Here is an 18,030-nt window from a genome sequence, read left to right as displayed (position 1 = left end):
TAGAGGCAGGAGCGAGGCAACTGAGGTGGCTCCGGTGCCCTTTCTGGCTGTCAGTTTGAGATCTTGGAGGAGGGCGATGAGGAAAATCAGAAACTGCCAGCTGAAAGGGAAGGCACAAATGAACACAGCTCCGAAGCATCCAGGGCAAGAAGAACTTGGCTTGGTTTGGCTCTGCTTTAATTTCAGCTGAGGTTGCCCACTGAAGAGCAGGGTGCTCTACTGAAATATGCCCAGGCTGGGCATCGGGGGCCTATGCACGCTCTCAGTTTCTAGCAGCTCTCTTGTGAGGCCCCTGGGTGTGGGTGGAGGTGCAGGCTCTGTTCCCTAGGGCTGCCCAGCCTTGCAGGGGAATGCATGTGCTGTGGTGGAAGAGTGATGGCCTCCTAAGCAGGCAGAATGCAGAAGAAAACCCGATGGGGCAGAGAAAGGACAGCTCCGACCAACTCTTTTGTACCGGTGGTGCGTTTTGCATGGTTTGTTCTGAGCTCTGAAAAGCACCCAAATAATTGCTCTCCCTAATTTAGCGGCTAAAGTAACCACAGATCCAGGTGCCAAGATACCAACCTGCTGACAGTAAGAGACTTCCTTTTGCATTTCAGTGTTTCCCATTTGCCTGCACTGCTGGCTTGATTTTTTTTCCTGTTTGCTGCTCCCTTCCTGATCTGTGCAGCGCTATTTTTTTTCCCACATCCAGCTATTGCACTGTATTACTACAGTTTGCTACAAGTGAGATTACTAGTAATTTATATGTTAGATGAGGCTGTGTTAGGAATCCTAGCTGCTTAGGGAGTCTCTAATGTGGGATCTGTTTGTTCCAAAGCTCAGTCCTGCACGTGCCCTTGAAGGGGAAGAACTTCAGCTCCGGTAGAGTTGTGCTGATTCTGCATAGTCTTTCATGGGTGCGTGTGTGTGTTCTCCCATGCTTTGCAGAAGGATTGAGTCTTCTTGAGAATATGTTCGGAGTCCATTACCTGGTAAGAAAGCTTAAGCAGGTGATGCACGTGCTTTGTGATTGGGGACTTCTGAAGACAGACACAGCTGTGGTGCCAAAATACGGCTGTGCTGCCCACAATGTACGATAGAGGCTTGTGCGTTGTGGTCTCCCGTCCTTGGGAAATGGCACGTGGTCGTGAAGACTTGAGCAGACATCTTGCGGTGTGCGTGCGGAGAGCCTGGTACGGCAGCATGCTGCTTGGCTGCTGCCAGCCTTGCAGAGCTTGCTTCCAGTGTATGGTCAAAGCTTGCCTGTGCTGGGTCTGTTTTGGTCCAGATGCGCTGCTGTTAAGGAAGGGTGAAGCACTCAAGTTCCTCAAATTTGTTCCCATCCCTTTGCTCCAGTAAATTTGTGCGTGGAAATGTGCGTAAAATATACCCATCCAGCACAACTAGAAGCATCCCCACCCCTTTCATTGCCAAACGTGGGATAAATGATGCTGTTCTCTTCTAGTCATCCACTGCCATTCCCCGTGGGATTTGTAAAAACAGATTGTCTAGGCAAGGTAGCACATTAAAACCCATTTTTTTTTCTACTGACGGGGGCATAATGAGCTCTTTAAATAAAGAAAGCTGATTCGGTCCTACACTGTATTGTCTGACAGTCTTTGAGTGGAAGTCATAGCCCAGGAGAAGCCTTTTTGTCTTTCCTCACGGTCATGGTAATGTTTTTCTCCTTCTGCAGGTATCATGCAAAGCTATCTCGGGTTGTCTGACTCCCTGTGCTTTTCCAATGGGGGAATCATTTTTTCACGTGCTGCTTTTCTGTGAGGGGCAAAATAAAATAAAAGGCTGTGATATTTTCGGCTCTGACAATTTTGTTAAAGTTACTCTGCCTGAGACTAAGGGAGTGACACGTGCAGCTTGTGCGGTGTCTGACTGCTTGATTATTGGTAGTAGGGAGAAAATAATTCGATGAGCATCAACTTTTTTTTTTTTTTTTTTTTTTTTATTAATGCCTTGTGTGGGCAGTGTTAATGAAATTTGATTCTGCCTGTGTTGGAGACTGATCGGTGTTTTGTCTAAGCCAGCAGAAAGTTAGGGCTGTAGCTGTCAGTAGGCACGGAGCTGGGTTTCTGGCCAGCACAAGAGCTGCATTTTGGGAGGAAGAGAGAACAGTTAGGAAGAGGATCCTTGAACCGGGCTTTGTTCTCGTAAGCTCCTTCTCAGAGTTTGTAGAGTATGTGGACTTGACCCTTTTTAAAAGAAGGGAGTGTTGGGAATTAACTGTGATCTGTGATGTCCTGCCAGTGCCTAGAACCAGGGCTTCCGCGCTCTGAAATCCACCTCTGCTTTTGTCAGTGGAGCACTGTAGCAGGAGTGCTGCCACATTGTGGTTTTATGGGAATTCATTTGCATCAGCTGCATCCTAACGCATTTGTGGCAGTGCTCGCTGAAGCTCTGGTGCTAGAGCTGGTACTGCAAGCCTGGAGGAAAATCTGCATAAAATAGCCAGCCTGCAGTTTGAATCTGAGCATATGTAGATGAAGGTCCTTGTCAGACAGGGAGGCAGAGAGAGGGGAAATTTCAACCTGTACTGCAGTAGTTACCATGGTAACCAATTATTCAGTGCTAAATTATAACTGTTTATAACACTGGTGAAAGGCTCTCTTCTTTTTTCTATTCTTTTTTTTTTTTTTTTTTTTTTTTTCCTGAAGCAAGAAGGACCAGAAATCAGTAATGATTGCTGAACAAAAATGCTCCTCTGTAGTAAGGGCGGTTGATCTTGTGCATTAAAAGAAATGAAGGCTGATGTGGCTGTGATGCTAGACAAGTTGGGAGTTCCCCAGAGCAGGGAAAGACATGGAGATGACTTGGCAGGTAAAGGCAGCAGCCGGCTGGCTGTCACGGGGTGGCAACAGGCTGCAGGCTGGCGGTCACGGCGTAGGGCTGCTCTTTCAGGCAGCGAGGCTGGAACATTCAAGGGAAATGGCCTCGCGCAGAGCAGACTTCCCGCGGCCGGTGGCGGCCCTTAAAAGCGGTGGGGCCGCTTGTGTGCGGCGGGCGGGCGCTGGCCGCGGTGCTGGCCCGGGCGCTGGCCGCGGTGCCGGCCCGGGCCCCGGCGCGGCGGGCGGGCGCTGGCCGCGGTGCCGGCCCGGGCCCCGGCGCGGCGGGCGGGCGCTGGCCGCGGTGCCGGCCCGGGCCCCGGCGCGGCGGGCGGGCGCTGGCCGCGGTGCCGGCCCGGGCCCCGGCGCGGCGGGCGGGCGCTGGCCGCGGTGCCGGCCCGGGCCCCGGCGCGGCGGGCGGGCGCTGGCCGCGGTGCCGGCCCGGGCCCCGGCGCGGCGGGCGGGCGCTGGCCGCGGTGCCGGCCCGGGCCCCGGCGCGGCGGGCGGGCGCTGGCCGCGGTGCCGGCCCGGGCCCCGGCGCGGCGGGCGGGCGCTGGCCGCGGTGCCGGCCCGGGCCCCGGCGCGGCGGGCGGGCGCTGGCCGCGGTGCCGGCCCGGGCCCCGGCGCGGCGGGCGGGCGCTGGCCGCGGTGCCGGCCCGGGCCCCGGCGCGGCGGGCGGGCGCTGGCCGCGGTGCCGGCCCGGGCCCCGGCGCGGCGGGCGGGCGCTGGCCGCGGTGCCGGCCCGGGCCCCGGCGCGGCGGGCGGGCGCTGGCCGCGGTGCCGGCCCGGGCCCCGGCGCGGCGGGCGGGCGCTGGCCGCGGTGCTGGCCCGGAGCCGGCGCCCGAGCCGCGCCGCCCGCCTCCTTCCGCAGCCCTCTCGGCACCCGGGTGCTCTGTCGCCGAGCAGGCGGCGGTTTCCAGCACAGCGGCAGTGTGTTCGCTGTCGGAGTGGTGCAGCAGGTCGCAGTTCCTCTCTGAGGAAGGATCCTCGACTCTGCCCCAGCAGTCTCTGCTGCACTTGATCTGACTGCGGGGAAGCAGACCTCACCTGCCAGCCCCCCAGCAAGGCTCTGGCCTTCCTGGAGGGGCTGCCTCGCCTTGCTGCAGACGTGCAGCTCACCTGGAAGGAGCTGTGTGTCACCAAGAGCCGCAGGAGAGGTTTTGTGTGTTGGACAACCTCTGGAAGTGAGGGGCTGTGAGAATTAGGAACTTGAGGAACCTTGACTGATTCAATCCTGAGCCTTGTTCTGCTCTCGTGTCCCTTTTAAGACTCTGAACAACCACTAGGACTAGAGCTGCATTATGTGACGGGTGAATTCCTCCTGTAGTCACACAGTTCTAATACAGCACGTAGTGTCCAGCTGACAGAAAAATGAAACAGCAACTAAGCGATACTCTAGCACAGTATCTTGTCTGGTAAGCTGGAAGATATGCATATAACTAAAAATATATTCTTTTCCTTCCCCTCTACTTTTTTTTTTTTTTTTTTTTTTTTTTTTTTAATTTGTTCACACCGCATATAGGAATACTCCTTTATTCATGGAAAGCTATAAGCAAACCCAGAGCAGAACATCAGAAGTTACTATGTGTTATGCCAATCTCAAATGTTACCTACCTGAAAATTTAGGATCTTTCAGCAGAGCAATTAGCTGCTTCTCAGAGGTGCTGCAGTTTTGTTTACTATACAACTGTTATTAATATATACATTCAGTTACTGCTCTTGGCTTGCTGTCTCTTGCTTTTCTGTTTTATGCCACCACTTGTCGGAGTGGTGCGTCAGTGCTACGGTTTTACAGCATCGGGGCACCTTTAAAGAAGCATGTTACAATATGGAGGCAGAATAAACATCCATTTGCACGACTGTGGCAAAATATGGCTTTTCTTGTCCTCCTTGACACGCATACTGTAGCCCAAGTCATGAGACAAAAGCATAAAGAGTTATTATATATATTTTGGATTAGGCAAGCTTTTCTCAAATGTAATTTCATCTGTATTGCATTACCTTCTCCTGTTTCTCTCTCTCTCTCTCTCTCTCTGTTTTTTTTTCTTTTCTCTTTTTCCTGGTGATTCCCAGGGGCCTAGAGTACCTTGTATTGTCTGATGCATTTCTAGTGCTCCTGGAAAGGAGAGAGGGAATGTCTCCCTATAAAGAAGAATGTCTCCATTATACGGGTGGGGACTTGAGGCACAAGACTGAACAGAGATTGCAGAACTTCCTTGAAGCCACAGCTCCAGTTAAAACAAAGATTTCTTTTCTGTCTCTTCCGTGGTCAGTTGCTTGTCATAGCTTCCAGATCTGCTTTTTTTATGGTATTTTTCTCCTACTGCACTCAGTGGAGCAGCAGCTGAATGTTGATTTTGGCTGTTGACAGCAGTTTGGTTCCTGCTGTCTGAGAAGGTTTGTTTGAGGGAAGCTGAGGAAAGGTAGGTCTTGCTCTTTCTCCGTCATCATTTTCTGTTTTAGGGGAGCAATGATGAATTATCAGACAACGAAGAGGAGATAGAGGAGAAGTCGGAGAGTGAAGGCAGTGACTATTCTCCCAACAAAAAGAAGAAGAAAAAACTGAAAGAAAAGAAAGAGAAAAAACCGAAACGGAAAAAGAAGGATGAAGAGGAGGATGATAACGAGGACGGAGGTTTAAAGGTACCAAAGATGTGTTTACCTGGAGCTAGTGCTAGAGAATGGGAATCTCAGAGTATGGCTAGATCCCTGCCAATGTTTTGAGTTACCACATTCAGTGAGTCACTGTGTGAGTTGTGTGTTCTGGTCATTCACGGTTGCACTTACAAATAAATTGCATTTGTTTAAATCATGGCAGTGTGAGCAAAGTGCTAACCAGTGGGCTTACCGATTTAACTGCTTGCTGATGTGCCCTCACAAGTCCTAACTCTCCTTTTCCTCACGATTTAAGCCGGTGTGTTTTACATTGGCTGAGATCCCAGGCAGCAGATAACAAACAGTAACTTCTTAAACTGAGGCAACTTGATTGCTTGGATTGTCTGCCCACATCTTTTGAGTAACAGAGATTCATCGTATCTGTTCCCTAAACATGAGAACAGATAGTGGCAGATCGGTTCCATGCAGCTTGCTTTTAGAAAAGGTGGGCTGGGGGTTTCCTGAGAAGCTTTTCCTAGGTTTGACGAGGAAGAGATTAATGCTGCAAACTCTCACCCATGTTTGCATTCTGGGATTTGATATTTCAGGATGTGGAGCATCCTTGCTTGCACGTGCTCCAGGAGCTACATGGTGAACTGAGCGTGCTGCTGCACTAGTTTGAATGTGACTGGGATTGAACTGAAAATTGTATTTGGAAAACTTTGTGATTTCAAAATATAAACTACTTTACAGTTAGACCAAAAAGTGGAAAGAAAGAAATACACAATGTTATCAAAATTTGCAGAAAATGAAAGATCAAGATGTGGTGCACAAAAAAAATTCAAAAAAGTTTTAATGTTCTGGAATCTCTGCTTTCACTCCGCTTTTTTCTGTACAAAAAGTGGAGTTTTGAAACTCCACTGGCCTGTTTCATTCCAGCCATATTGCCTGATTTTCTGTCATTGCTGGTCTCAGGAGATGTTTGATATACAGTTGCCAGCAATGCTATTGAAAGTAATGATTTATTTGTTTATTTTATTTAAAGCAAACGAAAAAGCATCCATAATAACACTGAGGTTGTGGTGGGTTTTGTTTTTTAAACAGTACCATGTCTGTAATTCCAGCAGCATCCCAGCATGAGAAGGCCTCTCATAAGAGGGTCACAAACACGGGCTTGCCTTTTTACTGGCAAATCAAGTGTTGTATTTCCATATTATTTGTTTTATGTGCAAGCAGAAATCGTGCTCTTTGGAGATAAGAAACCACGAAGGCTTTGCCCTGTTTTGCATGGTTAGGGAAGCATTCGAAAGGTGCTGCATTCATTTGCTTCTTGGTAGTATATGAAGCATTAGTTTTCTAAGCACTTGTGCATACTCTGTCTTGAAATTGCAGAAGAAAATCCCATGTATTGCTACCTAGGCAGAACACTTGGTGCAGAGTATACAATGGATATAGCCTCGCACTGCTTGTTTAGAGAGTCTCAGTTGTTTACGTTAATAATGTCTCTTTGTAAATCTATAGGAGCCCAAGAGCTCTGCTCAGCTAATGGAAGAATGGGGCCTGGATGATGTAGATTACATTTTTTCAGAAGAAGACTATCATACTCTGACTAATTACAAGGCTTTCAGTCAGTTTCTCAGGTAGGAAACTGTAAGGTCTGGCTGTGGACCTGTGTAGTGTTTGAGATTTGGTCTTTGCTCAGTCAAGGTGGTAAACCTGTAAGGGAAGTTCTGCTGGGCCCCTGAAAGCACGTGCCCTGAAAATGTCGACTGGGGACCTGGTGTGAGGAGCTGTCCTCAGATCCAGCAGTCTGATGTACAGGGAGTTCTGTTCACAAGGGTAGTTTCCTCCCCAAAAGGTGCTTTTTGGCCCTGGGGTGAGTGCAAGCAGTCGTGGCATGACTCCTGGGCGCTTTGGCACCAGAAATAAGAGAGAGTGACCTACCTGTGTTGCTGCTACGGCATTAATAACTGCCTCTAGCTCTAATGAACTCTGTAAGACTTTACAGCTGATAGTCTAATGCATCGTGAGCTCCTTGCTGCTGCTCCCTATGTGACTAGAAGAAACAGTACTCAGGACCCAGTTTTGTTTGTAGGCTTGACAAGAAAACAGCAGAAATATTTCTCTTTCCTCTTCTTCTCCCCAAAATCCTATTTTTGTGCATTTATTTGAAAAAATTCTTTGAAAAAGTGAGTAACGATAGCAATACTTTATGTTGTGAGCCATTCAAAACTCAACACGTACTTCAGGGGAAACAGTCGCTGAGAAGGTTTCAGTGTTTCTCCTTATGCAATTTTTTTTTCGAAGAAAACTCTGGTTTCTGCTGTTTCAGTTTTCCAGTGCAGCTGGTGCCAATGAACTGTACTAACCTGCTGCTAGGAGGCACTGATCACTGATTCATTTGATGAGCTGCAATACCTTTCTACAGCATGTGATAAGCAGGAGCAGGCACACAGCAAAGTTTCTGTTAACTCATTGTTTTCCCTCTCTGCTGCCCTTCAGGCCTCTAATAGCCAGGAAGAATCCCAAGATCCCTATGTCCAAGATGATGACTGTGCTTGGTGCCAAATGGCGAGAGTTCAGTGCCAACAACCCGTTCAAGGGCAGCTCGGCAGCAGCGGCGGCCGCAGCAGTAGCTGCAGCTGTGGAGACTGTCACTATTGCCCCCCCGCTCGCTGCCAGCCCTCCACAGTGTGCCTTGCCCGCTGTCATCAGGAAAGCTAAGACCAAGGAGGGCAAAGGTAGGTGCCAAGCAATGGTGAGCTCAGCGAGGGGGTCACACTCACCTGCAAAATCCTGTCCAGCTGCTGGGCCCTGCTGAGTGTGCAAAGCTAGACACGTCTTCAGGCTAGCAACGATGGCAAAGCATCTCCAGGCTGGAGACGTGGTTCAGTAAATTGGAGTAGCGAGGCCAGGGCAAGGCAGGTGTGCTCTGTCCAGATGAATACGCACCATTTGGCAGTGCAGCCTGGTGGTTCTTTTCTAAGACAGCGAGGACTTCGCTGACTGAAGAACACTCACAGTAAGGCTGCAGTTCTTTTTTGAAAGAATTCAGTTTCCTATCAGGTGGGTGCAAGGTGGTTGTCCTCAAGGAAATGAGGATTTGCAAACAATGAGATAAACATCTAAATTGGCAGTGGCTCCTATGGAAATAGTCTTACTTGTGTTGAAATGAGTCTCGTACTATAAATTGTTTCTGACAGCAAATTCTTGCTGTTTTCCCCATGTTTAGAAGGGGCTGTGTGAATCGCAGCAGAAGCTGACCAGTAGTGGGAAAGGGAGGGATCTCCTGTTGTTTGCGCTTCTGTTTCTCAGGAGTGTTTCTGTTCCAGTTATGCAGTCATCAATTCCTGATGCCACAAGAGGTTTTGAACAAGCAGCTCAGAACTGGCAGTTAACCAAGAGTGCAGCTTGCAGCAGCCTTCCCACTCTGTTGGCTTAGTGCAGCATTCCTGCCTTTCCTTGGCTGTCCCTGGGAGGAGAGAGCTGCCTTCTCTCTACTTTGCAGACCTAAGAGGCTAATTCTGTGGTACTCTCAGCGCTGTGGGCTGTGAGCTGCAGTCCCTTTCCTGGGCAGATGCTTTCCTCCCAAGACAAGCCATCCTCCGGATTCTTGGTTCTTTTCAGGCACTGGCTCTGGGCTTTCCAGCACTGCCTTTCTGAGCCAAAGGATGTGCTCTGTGGCCAATGCTCGCCACCTCACTGCTCTGTGGGACCCCACAGCTTTCTCACCCTTCATGCAAACTCCGCAATTGGGGTGCGGGGTGATTCTGAGGACAACTGAGTACCAAGCAAGTCTTCTGTTCTTTTTTCAGGTCCAGGTGTGCGGAAGAAAATCAAGGGCTCCAAAGATGGGAAGAAAAAGGGAAAGGGAAAAAAGATGGCAGGGTTGAAGTTCCGGTTTGGAGGGATCCCCAGCAAAAGGAAAAAGAGCTCTTCTGTAAGTGTGCACTACCTCCTTCTGCGCTGGGTACTGGGATCGAGGGTGTGTGGCAGGAAGATGGCAAGACAAGCCCCCTTCCCCTTCAAATCTCCCTCATGCAGGCAAATGCATGTTTCTCACGCAGGATTGGATTGTGCCTGCCAACTCGTTTATTCCTCTTGCAATGACATTCACCTGCTAGAGAGAATGAGTATCACAAATCTCTGCATTGCCTGTGTCCTCCAGCCTTAGGGGTGCATCTTTCCCTCACTGGCCCTCTGCATGATGGGCCGTCTCATCCAAGGGAGGTGACAAGTCGCTCTTGGCTGGGGAATTGCTGTGGTCACCCTGGAGGAAGGCTGCTGTGAAGAAACCTTAAAACCTTGTTCATGCTGCTCTGTGAGATGCCAATCTCTGTTCAGCATGTTTGTTCTGTCCCTTCGATAGAGAACTGTGTCCAGGCTCACAGGTCTAAAGACACCGTGTCTGGTCATGTTTTCTACGAAAGTCGCATAATCGCTTTTACTTTCGTTGGTGAGTTCGGTAATACCATCATTTCAGGTTTCATTTGCAAAAGAATTCTTTGGGGTTTGCAGTCCAGCTGAACTGTGCATCAAAGAGAATTATCAGATGTCTTAATTGTGTTACTATAGCTTGCCTGCTAGCATCTGTGATTCTGCAGCATAATCCTGGGATACGAGACCATCCGAGTAAGTGCACAGCAAAGGAGCTCTGCTGCAATTTGCATACTGTGCATTTGTTAGCATGTGAATATCAGCTATATGCGGAGAATTCTGAAGAAGAGTAAATCTTGTAAATAACTATTCAATAGGGGTGGAACTTCTGAGGGTCGTGATAGTATTGATAAAATCCCATTCATTCAGCCCTACTGGAGTTCACTAACTCTCTGGATTTATTTCTCTAACGTAACCTGTTTGTAAGTTATTTTGTGCATCAGAGATTGAGGTGAAAAAGTGATATGAGGCAGTCATTCACTACTGCGTTTTTCAATCACACATCACAGAAAATTCATCATATGTCTCTAGATGGACTCTAGGTTTGTGCATATGCGTTTCTGAGAGTTAGTAATAGCTTGGACATGCTCCTGCAGTTGGAGAGCTAAGCACACAATTATTATGTGTGCAAGTCAGGGATTAGTACGTGTGAGTCTCATCTCCAGAATAAGAAATCAGACATATTATTACGTTTTGATACCACTGAATACTTGACCTGTTTAACTCTTTCATGTTCTAAAGAAGATGAAGCAGGAACACCGACATGCACAGACAGACTGACTAACACAGACCGAAATGAATGTTCGGGGGGGAAAGAGAGCAAAGTTCTGCAAAGCTGATGCTCCGTGCAGAGTGCTGGTGGAGGCACCGTGGTGTTGTGCAGCTGGCTGATGCCTTGTACTTTGAGAGAGGCTGAACATTTGCGAAAGTGCCTGGCTGGCTGTGCAATACGATGTGTGTCCTAGCAAGGATGAGAGACTGCAAGGGAAACCCAGAGCCCACCTCTTGTCAGATAAGCAGGACGGAGACTTGACATACCGCTTCACGCATTTTAAATGTGCTCTGAGATCTGCTCAGAGATTGCACTGTGATGCTGCTGCTGAATTGGGCTAGCTGCCCCTGGGCTGTGCTGAGCGAAGCAAAATGATTGCCTTCAGATCTTAGTTTTAGTCCAGACTTACACTGATTGATTGCGTGACAGGGACACTGATCTGATACAGAAGATGTACCTGCTTCCTAACGCTTCATGACATAGCCTTATGACCCCAGTCTTTCAGTGCCCTGGGCGTGATAACGCTGCTAGCATCCTTGATGCAGCGGCTGATTGGTTCGGATGGAAACCATCCAGTGTTCCTCTTGAGTGCGCCCTGAGGAGCTCAGCCCTTCATTGGTGGTACCATGCAGTTTTTGGCAGGTCATTGGTGCTTCACTCACTTAGAATGTATGTGGTTTGATTTTTGCCCTCTGCAGAGTGAAGAGGAAGAACGGGAAGAGTCCGACTTTGACAGTGCCAGCATCAACAGCTCCTCAGTGCGCTCCGAATGCTCAGCGGGCCTGGGGAAGAGAGGAAAGAGGAAGAGAAAGAAAAAGAGGAGTAGGCCATTCCTTTATACTCTGTTCCTGTTCTGTTTGGATTTCGCTCTTCAGACACGTGCTTTTGTGGTCTTTGCGTTTCCAAGCAGTGGCTGACACTGACGCAGTGGGAGAGGATGTGCTTGTGCTTGTCTGTGTGTGGGATGAGAGGTTCTTCCTTGCTGTCCAAACTCTGCTGCTGGCGGAGTTGCGCCTAGAAGGAGGCAGCAAGCAGGTCCTGCCGTTGGGCACTGGCTCACCTCCACAGTGCTGGACGCGCTGATGAAGGAGGAGCCTGGCATCAGGGCCTTTCTGTCAACCCACAGTCATCTTTCCCTCCAGTCTTCTCTCCAGTTACCAGCCACCGTCTGGGGCTCGCCTCTCCTTGAACCTCGTCTGTGTCTTCACTTCTTGTTGCTTCAGGAGAGAAATTGCTGCAAAGACCTACCTTGGTGCCGTGACACAGCACAGAAAACCAGCCTTCCCCATCTTGGTGTCTGTTCGCAGCCCGAGGCCTTTGCCCACTCCAGGAATCTGTGTGCGCCTTGGGCACCAGCACACATCCCAGGCTGATACAGGCAGCTGGTACCCTGCCTGGGGCTGCATGCATGTTCCCACCAGAATTTGTCTAGTGGCAGCAAAGTTCTACAATTTACAAGTCTTCCAAGGGAAGTGATTTTCACAGGAACAAACCATGAAGATACATAGGTTTTTGGCAAGATCCTAGTGGAGTAGGTCAGGGTAGGAGTGAGAAAATGCAAGAAAGTGGAGCTGTTTTTGTCTCTGTGAGATGTGCCATCAGGCACTGGGCGGTGGAAGATCTGTGATAATGGCATAGGAAGAGGAAGGCACGTGAACAGCAGTGAAAAGCATCTGGCAAAGTCTTCGAGTGGCTGTGTAGCAGCAGTTGTGCGCATATTCTTTCATTTTTTCACTCTTGGGGGGCTTTGCAGTTAGTTGTGTCTGATGGCACTTCTTTCTCTTTGTTGCTGTTGAGAGAAGTCCCTTTGTGCTGAGCTGCCCTGGACTCTGCTCTTCCTCCGTTCAGTAGAGACTGCCAGGACCCGCTGTAGCGCTGCCTGGCCTTCCACCCCTGGCCGTGGGTGGGTGCAGCAGCTTGGCTGCCCGTTCCATTGGCAGGCCACTGCTCCGGGGCAGGCCTGGCCTCGTGGTGCTCTCTGCTGTGCTCTCTCCCGCCTGCACTGCTGCAGGACACTTGCTTGCCTTTCTAGCTTACGTTCTTGTTCAGCACAAGATGCTTAAGATTCAGGAAAATTCTTTCTCATTACCTTTACCAGCAGGTTTTTGCTTCTGAGAAATCAAAGGGAAGTGTCTGCTCTTGGGGACAGTTAGGATGTGAAATGAGACCGTCCGCCCTGCAGTGGGTGAGGCTCGTGTTCTTAGGTCGGTGGGAACCGAGTGCGTGAGGCAGGGCTGGCTGTTAGGCTTGGCACCTTGTGTGCAAAGGGCATTGCTTTGCCTTCTGGCTTGTTGGTGTACGACAGCAGTGCACAGCACTCTAACCGATCTGGAGACCTTGTGCTGGGTCTCAGCAGTCCCTGCACCAGGGACACTGTGAACTGGACGGGTCAGACTGTCCTCCTGTGGGAAGACAGATGGATGTTCTCCACTGCCTGTGCTGGAGGAGCAGAAGCTCAGAGGTTTGTCCAGGGAGCTTCTGGCAGAGCTGGGAACTGCGAAGAGCCTTACCCACACTTCCGAAGTGTCCTTCCCTTTTGTCTTTCATTCTACCCTGAGTTGAGTGAGCTCCTGCCGCTGTGCCTAGTGAGCACCCAGGAAGACCAGAGCAGTCCCAGGAGGAGGAGTCCTTCTGAGCTGTGTTATTGTTGCATGGTGCGTTTGCAGTTGATGGTGCTGGTATCTGTGGAGGTTTCTCTGACTGGCCTCCCTTGCAACCTCTCCAGGTTCTGGCATTCTCCATTGAGAGCCTGAAGGAACCAAAGGATGATACAGTGTGGAAAGAGAGACAGAGAGGTGAGATGATGCTGTGTGCAAAGAACTGTGATGCTGAGGGACAGAGAGGTAGGGGGACGTAACAGGCGGGGACTGAGATCAAATGTTTTGCTCGTTTCCTTAGCTGTAACATAGAGGAGCAATTGTCCCGTTCCCTCCCGGGAGAGCAGGCAGCTCTGCTGTCCCACTGATGGTGTGCATGTCCCTTGCTTCTAGTCGAAGAAGGGGACGGCTATGAGACGGACCACCAAGACTACTGCGAGGTGTGCCAGCAGGGAGGGGAGATCATCCTGTGTGACACCTGTCCTCGCGCATACCACCTTGTCTGCCTGGACCCTGAGCTGGAGAAGGCCCCCGAGGGCAAGTGGAGCTGCCCACACTGTGTGAGTGCCTGGGGTGCCTGGCAGTGTTTTGCTGTTGTGGTGGTGGGGGGAGCAGCAGCGAGATGTCTTCTTGTTGACGTCAAGGGACTGCTCAGAGCTGTGCCATGACTCTTAAACTAGTTCAGAGGCACGTGCTGTCATCTTTCTTTCACTTCTGTAGCCATGGCTTCCTGTAAAATAACAGCTTGCGCAGAGCAGGCTACATACGGACACTGCAGGGCTCCAGGCCTTGTGGGATGGGGAGCTGTTCAAGCTGGCAGCAGCCTTCCTTGGGACTTTCTTCCAGAACCTGGGGGTCAGTGATTTCCTGTCTCCTACCTCTTGTGTCATTTCTTTGCAACAAGATCACAGCACTGCAATAACAGCTGTGTTCGTTGATGCTGCCTTGTGATCACTGCTGGAGCGCGTGTGTCAGGCGGCACCGCGGTGAATTCGATGGGTAGAGAAAGCTATTCATGAGATTCTTTGCTTACAAAGCCTTAGACTCATTGAAGTACTTGCCTGCCTGGATGGCGTCTGGACCCCGGGCAGAGCTGGAGCAGCACCCTGGCCGTCATTTGGGGGCAGCACTAGTGGGGTCCTAGCAGAGCAGGCCTCAGGCTGTGACACCCGGGAGCTTGGCTCCCTGAGGGGGATCCCTGTTCGCGGCTGCTGCTCCCTGGGTGCAGGCAGGCTGTCGACATAAACCCTCAGCAGTGTGCTGGATGCGCTTCCCCAGGAGAAGGAGGGCATCCAGTGGGAGCCGAAGGAGGAGGAGGAGGAGGAAGAGGAAGGTGCTGAAGAGGAGGAAGATGACCACATGGAATTCTGCCGTGTCTGTAAGGATGGAGGGGAGCTGCTGTGCTGTGACACATGCCCATCCTCCTACCACCTGCACTGCCTGAACCCGCCCCTGCCGGAAATACCAAACGGTGAATGGCTCTGCCCGCGCTGTACAGTGAGTGTTACCAGCATTCGTCACCCTGCCCCTGCTCCCGTGTCTGCCCAGCTCAGGAGTGAGGCTTAGCCAGTCCCAAGGTCTCCTGGGTGCTGCTGCATTTAGGCTCTGCAGGCCTTGGCCACCTACTCACCCCCTGCCCTTTGCACTCTCCTGCTGCTGACATACCTGCTGCCTCTGCTGCCAGGCTGGTGTCCTCTGCCCTTTGCTGCAGACATCTCCCTGGAAGGGCATCACTGCCCGTGCTGCCATTTGAGGACCCTGCCTACCTCTGGACAGCTCTGTCACCTGCACAATCTGCCTCATGCAGATCACTGGCAATTTCCCTGCTGGCTTTTAAATTGGATTTCAAGTCCCATTTGATGCATGTCCTGTGCAGAGGGGTTTTCCACCTGAGGCAGGCTTGCTGCAGAGGTAGGCATGATTTGTGAGGCCTTGAACTGCACTGGGGATTTGAATGTGGGAATAATGAAATATTTGCTGTGTCGCAGTCTGTCCTGGTAGCAAGGCCTGTCGCCTTTGGGGATGCAGCAGTGTCACGGGCATCCTCAGGCATGTTTGCAGCTGCCAGCACCCACCCCGTGCCCCTCTTTCTGCCCTCACCACCTTGTTTCTGTCTGCCTTGTTAGAAATATGAAATGAGATCTGGGATCTGAGTAGCATTTTTCTTGAGCCTGTTTCCCAGGTGAGTTGAACACACTCTGGCTCTGGGATTTTTCAGGTCGCCCACTTTGCCACTCTTGGTTCAGTTTGGCGAGCAGTGAATCCACTGTTCCTCTCCTCCCTGGGATTTCTTTCCCTCTAGAGCTAGTTTCTAGCACTGGCTCTACTGATGCTCTCTCTGTAGCCCTGGCAGTGCACTCCCTGCTGTCTCGGGATGGCTGCAGCCTGCTCGACTTTGCGAGAGCCTTTCTGCCTTCCAGCTCTGCACTTCACCCCCACAGACTATGTACCCCGCCATGCCTGGGCTCCGTGTCCTGCCCGCTTGCTGTTCCAGGCACTGAAATGTCAGAACCTGACAAACAGGGCGTTTGGCATTTTGCTGTATAGCAGCACATCAGTGGACGCTGTGGGGCCCTGTGGCTGAAGGGAAGGAGTAGGGAAGAGCATGTAAAGCTGACAGGGCTCGCGTTAAACTCTGTGCCCTTGCATATTTATCTTTTTATCCTCAGTGCCCTCCCCTAAAAGGCAAAGTCCAACGTATCCTGCACTGGACCTGGAAAGAGCCGCCTGCCCCGCTGCCGTCTGTACTGCCCCTGCCAGACACCGAGCTGGCTCTCCCGCCACCCAAGGTGCTGGAGGGGATCCCGGAGCGCGAGTTTTTTGTCAAGTGGGCAGGGCTCTCCTACTGGCACTGCTCCTGGGTCAAGGAGCTGCAGGTAAGCGTGACGGCTCCCAGGCTGTACCCTGTGCCAAAGGCCCCTTGCGAGGCGACTGGAGGGGTGACTGTGGCTCTGTCCTGCCGCAGCTGGAGCTCTACCACACTGTGATGTACCGCAACTACCAAAGGAAGAATGACATGGATGAGCCACCAGCCTTTGACTATGGCTCTGGGGATGAGGACAGCCAGAGGGAGAAGCGGAAGAACAAAGATCCGCAGTATGCCAAGATGGAGGAGCGGTTCTACCGCTATGGCATCAAGCCCGAGTGGATGATGATCCACCGCATCCTGAACCACAGGTGAGAGGAACTGTGTGCAGCTGGATGCGTGAGCGGGCTACCAGAAAGGTGTGTGCCAGGGTGCACAAACCTCTGGTGTGGTGTTGGTGCTGAGTGATGTCATTGAAATCCAGGGAAAGAAAGGGCAAGGATGAAACCTGCCGTGCTCTCCTGGCCCTGTGCAAGTTTTGCAAACGAAGCTCTGAGCAGCGGGTCTGTCCTCTGTGTTGTTTTTCCATTCTGCCAGTTTTTACTCCGATGGTTTAGGTGTTTTGTTGAGCTTTTGGGACACCTAACAATACTGCCTGCTCCAGGATTTCTGTGTCAAGGCAAGTGTGTGGCAACTGTTAATTAGGCAGTAGTTAGATGTGTTTCTGCTGAGGACCTGTGGCGCAGCTGGCTGGTGGAGGCCTGGAGCTGCACACGGAGAGCAGCTGACATTTGCTGACTGTGTTGTTTCAGTCTTGAATTTTGCATGTCCGGAGCACAGGGGTCCCCAGGCAGGTCTCCCACTGCTGCTCGGGGGCTGCCACTTCAGCAGTGAAGATCGTGCGCTTTAGGCTCACGCACGCTTGCTGTCTGTCCCAGGACAATGCCCTGGGTCTCCTGGGGAGCATCCTGAGATGCCAACTTGTTCGCGTGAGAGAGGAGCTTGGCTGAGTTCTCATCCCCTGCCCCGGGGCTGGAAAGCTAATGTCATCCTTCTTCTACAGCACTGACTTCTCAGTCTTTTAGAGTTGTGGAGCGTGTGTGTGTTTGTTTTTAACTACTGGCTTGTTTCAAGGCTACTATCACCTTGGATGCGTGCTCCCAAGGTGAAACCAAGGCTAGCAGTGAATTAAGGTATTGTTTTTATTTCCGTTACACTGCATATTAAAAATAGAGATAGTAAATTTTTCCAAAAGGTGGGTGCGCAGGGCTGTTAACCTCTTCCCAGATGCATCATTTGGCTCCCTGATACAGTCTAACATTTCCATAAATCTCTGCTGTGACCTGATGATCAGTCTTTCTTTCATCGATTGCATCCTGCAGCTGCTATTACTCACCTAAACTACTCTCAGACGCCAGTCCATTTCTGTAAATGCCATTTATTCCTCTTGGAAACCGTGCATACCACCTTCACTCGAATGAGAGGTATCGTCAGGAATTTGAGTATTGTGTACCCAGGAGGTGGGTAATGCTCGTTTAACTCCCTCTAGTACCCTGAAGAGCTGTGCCTAAAGAGAAGAATTTGAACAAGTGCCTTTTTTAGCTGTGAAGCCTTGACATTTGCGTTTTTTTTTTTTTTTTTTTCTGTGGAAGAAATATCCTGCATATGAACTCTGCTGTGCACGTATTTTTTTTTTGAATGCCAAGCAGCTACAGACACCTTTTTTGTTCAATTTCTAAACCTCAAGTGACGATAGTGCTTGAAGGGTGATTGACAAAAACCAAAGTTGTCAGGCTAATTTCCATGCCAGTTCTACATTATCTGCTAATAAGGTAAGATTTGGTTCCCCATATGGAAATAATCAGACTCTAGTGTGTTTATTCATTTTTCCGTGTAGCCAAAACTTCAAAGAGCAATAAATGCTGCGGAAGAAACAGATAGAGCTCTGGTATTCACCCAGTCCCATAAAACAGGAACATAAGGTTATTCAGTGAAGTAGAAGAG

At 50.6% G+C, this 18,030-nt stretch overlaps 1 protein-coding gene across 12 annotated transcripts in view; it reads left to right on the top strand.

Moving 5' to 3' along the window:
• Window positions 1-18,030, top strand: part of CHD5 (chromodomain helicase DNA binding protein 5) — a 49,245-nt gene that overhangs the window by 5,443 nt on the left and 25,772 nt on the right. For 10 of the 12 annotated variants that reach the window (XM_062593660.1, XM_062593661.1, XM_062593662.1 and 7 more), the window contains exons 3-11: window positions 5,283-5,462; window positions 6,936-7,054; window positions 7,917-8,155; window positions 9,230-9,354; window positions 11,322-11,445; window positions 13,614-13,780; window positions 14,499-14,717; window positions 15,890-16,096; window positions 16,186-16,397. In XM_062593660.1, the coding sequence (XP_062449644.1) occupies window positions 5,283-5,462; window positions 6,936-7,054; window positions 7,917-8,155; window positions 9,230-9,354; window positions 11,322-11,445; window positions 13,614-13,780; window positions 14,499-14,717; window positions 15,890-16,096; window positions 16,186-16,397 (1,592 nt within the window). Of the gene's footprint in view, window positions 1-5,282; window positions 5,463-6,935; window positions 7,055-7,916; window positions 8,156-9,229; window positions 9,355-11,321; window positions 11,446-13,348; window positions 13,419-13,613; window positions 13,781-14,498; window positions 14,718-15,889; window positions 16,097-16,185; window positions 16,398-18,030 lie in introns of those variants that run through there. The other 2 variants (XM_062593668.1, XM_062593670.1) reach the window with 2 other exon arrangements.

Source organism: Rhea pennata, chromosome 22 (assembly GCF_028389875.1).
Source record: "Rhea pennata isolate bPtePen1 chromosome 22, bPtePen1.pri, whole genome shotgun sequence".
Classification (NCBI taxonomy): Eukaryota; Metazoa; Chordata; class Aves; order Rheiformes; family Rheidae; genus Rhea; species Rhea pennata.
This window is presented reverse-complemented; position numbering and strand designations above follow the sequence as displayed.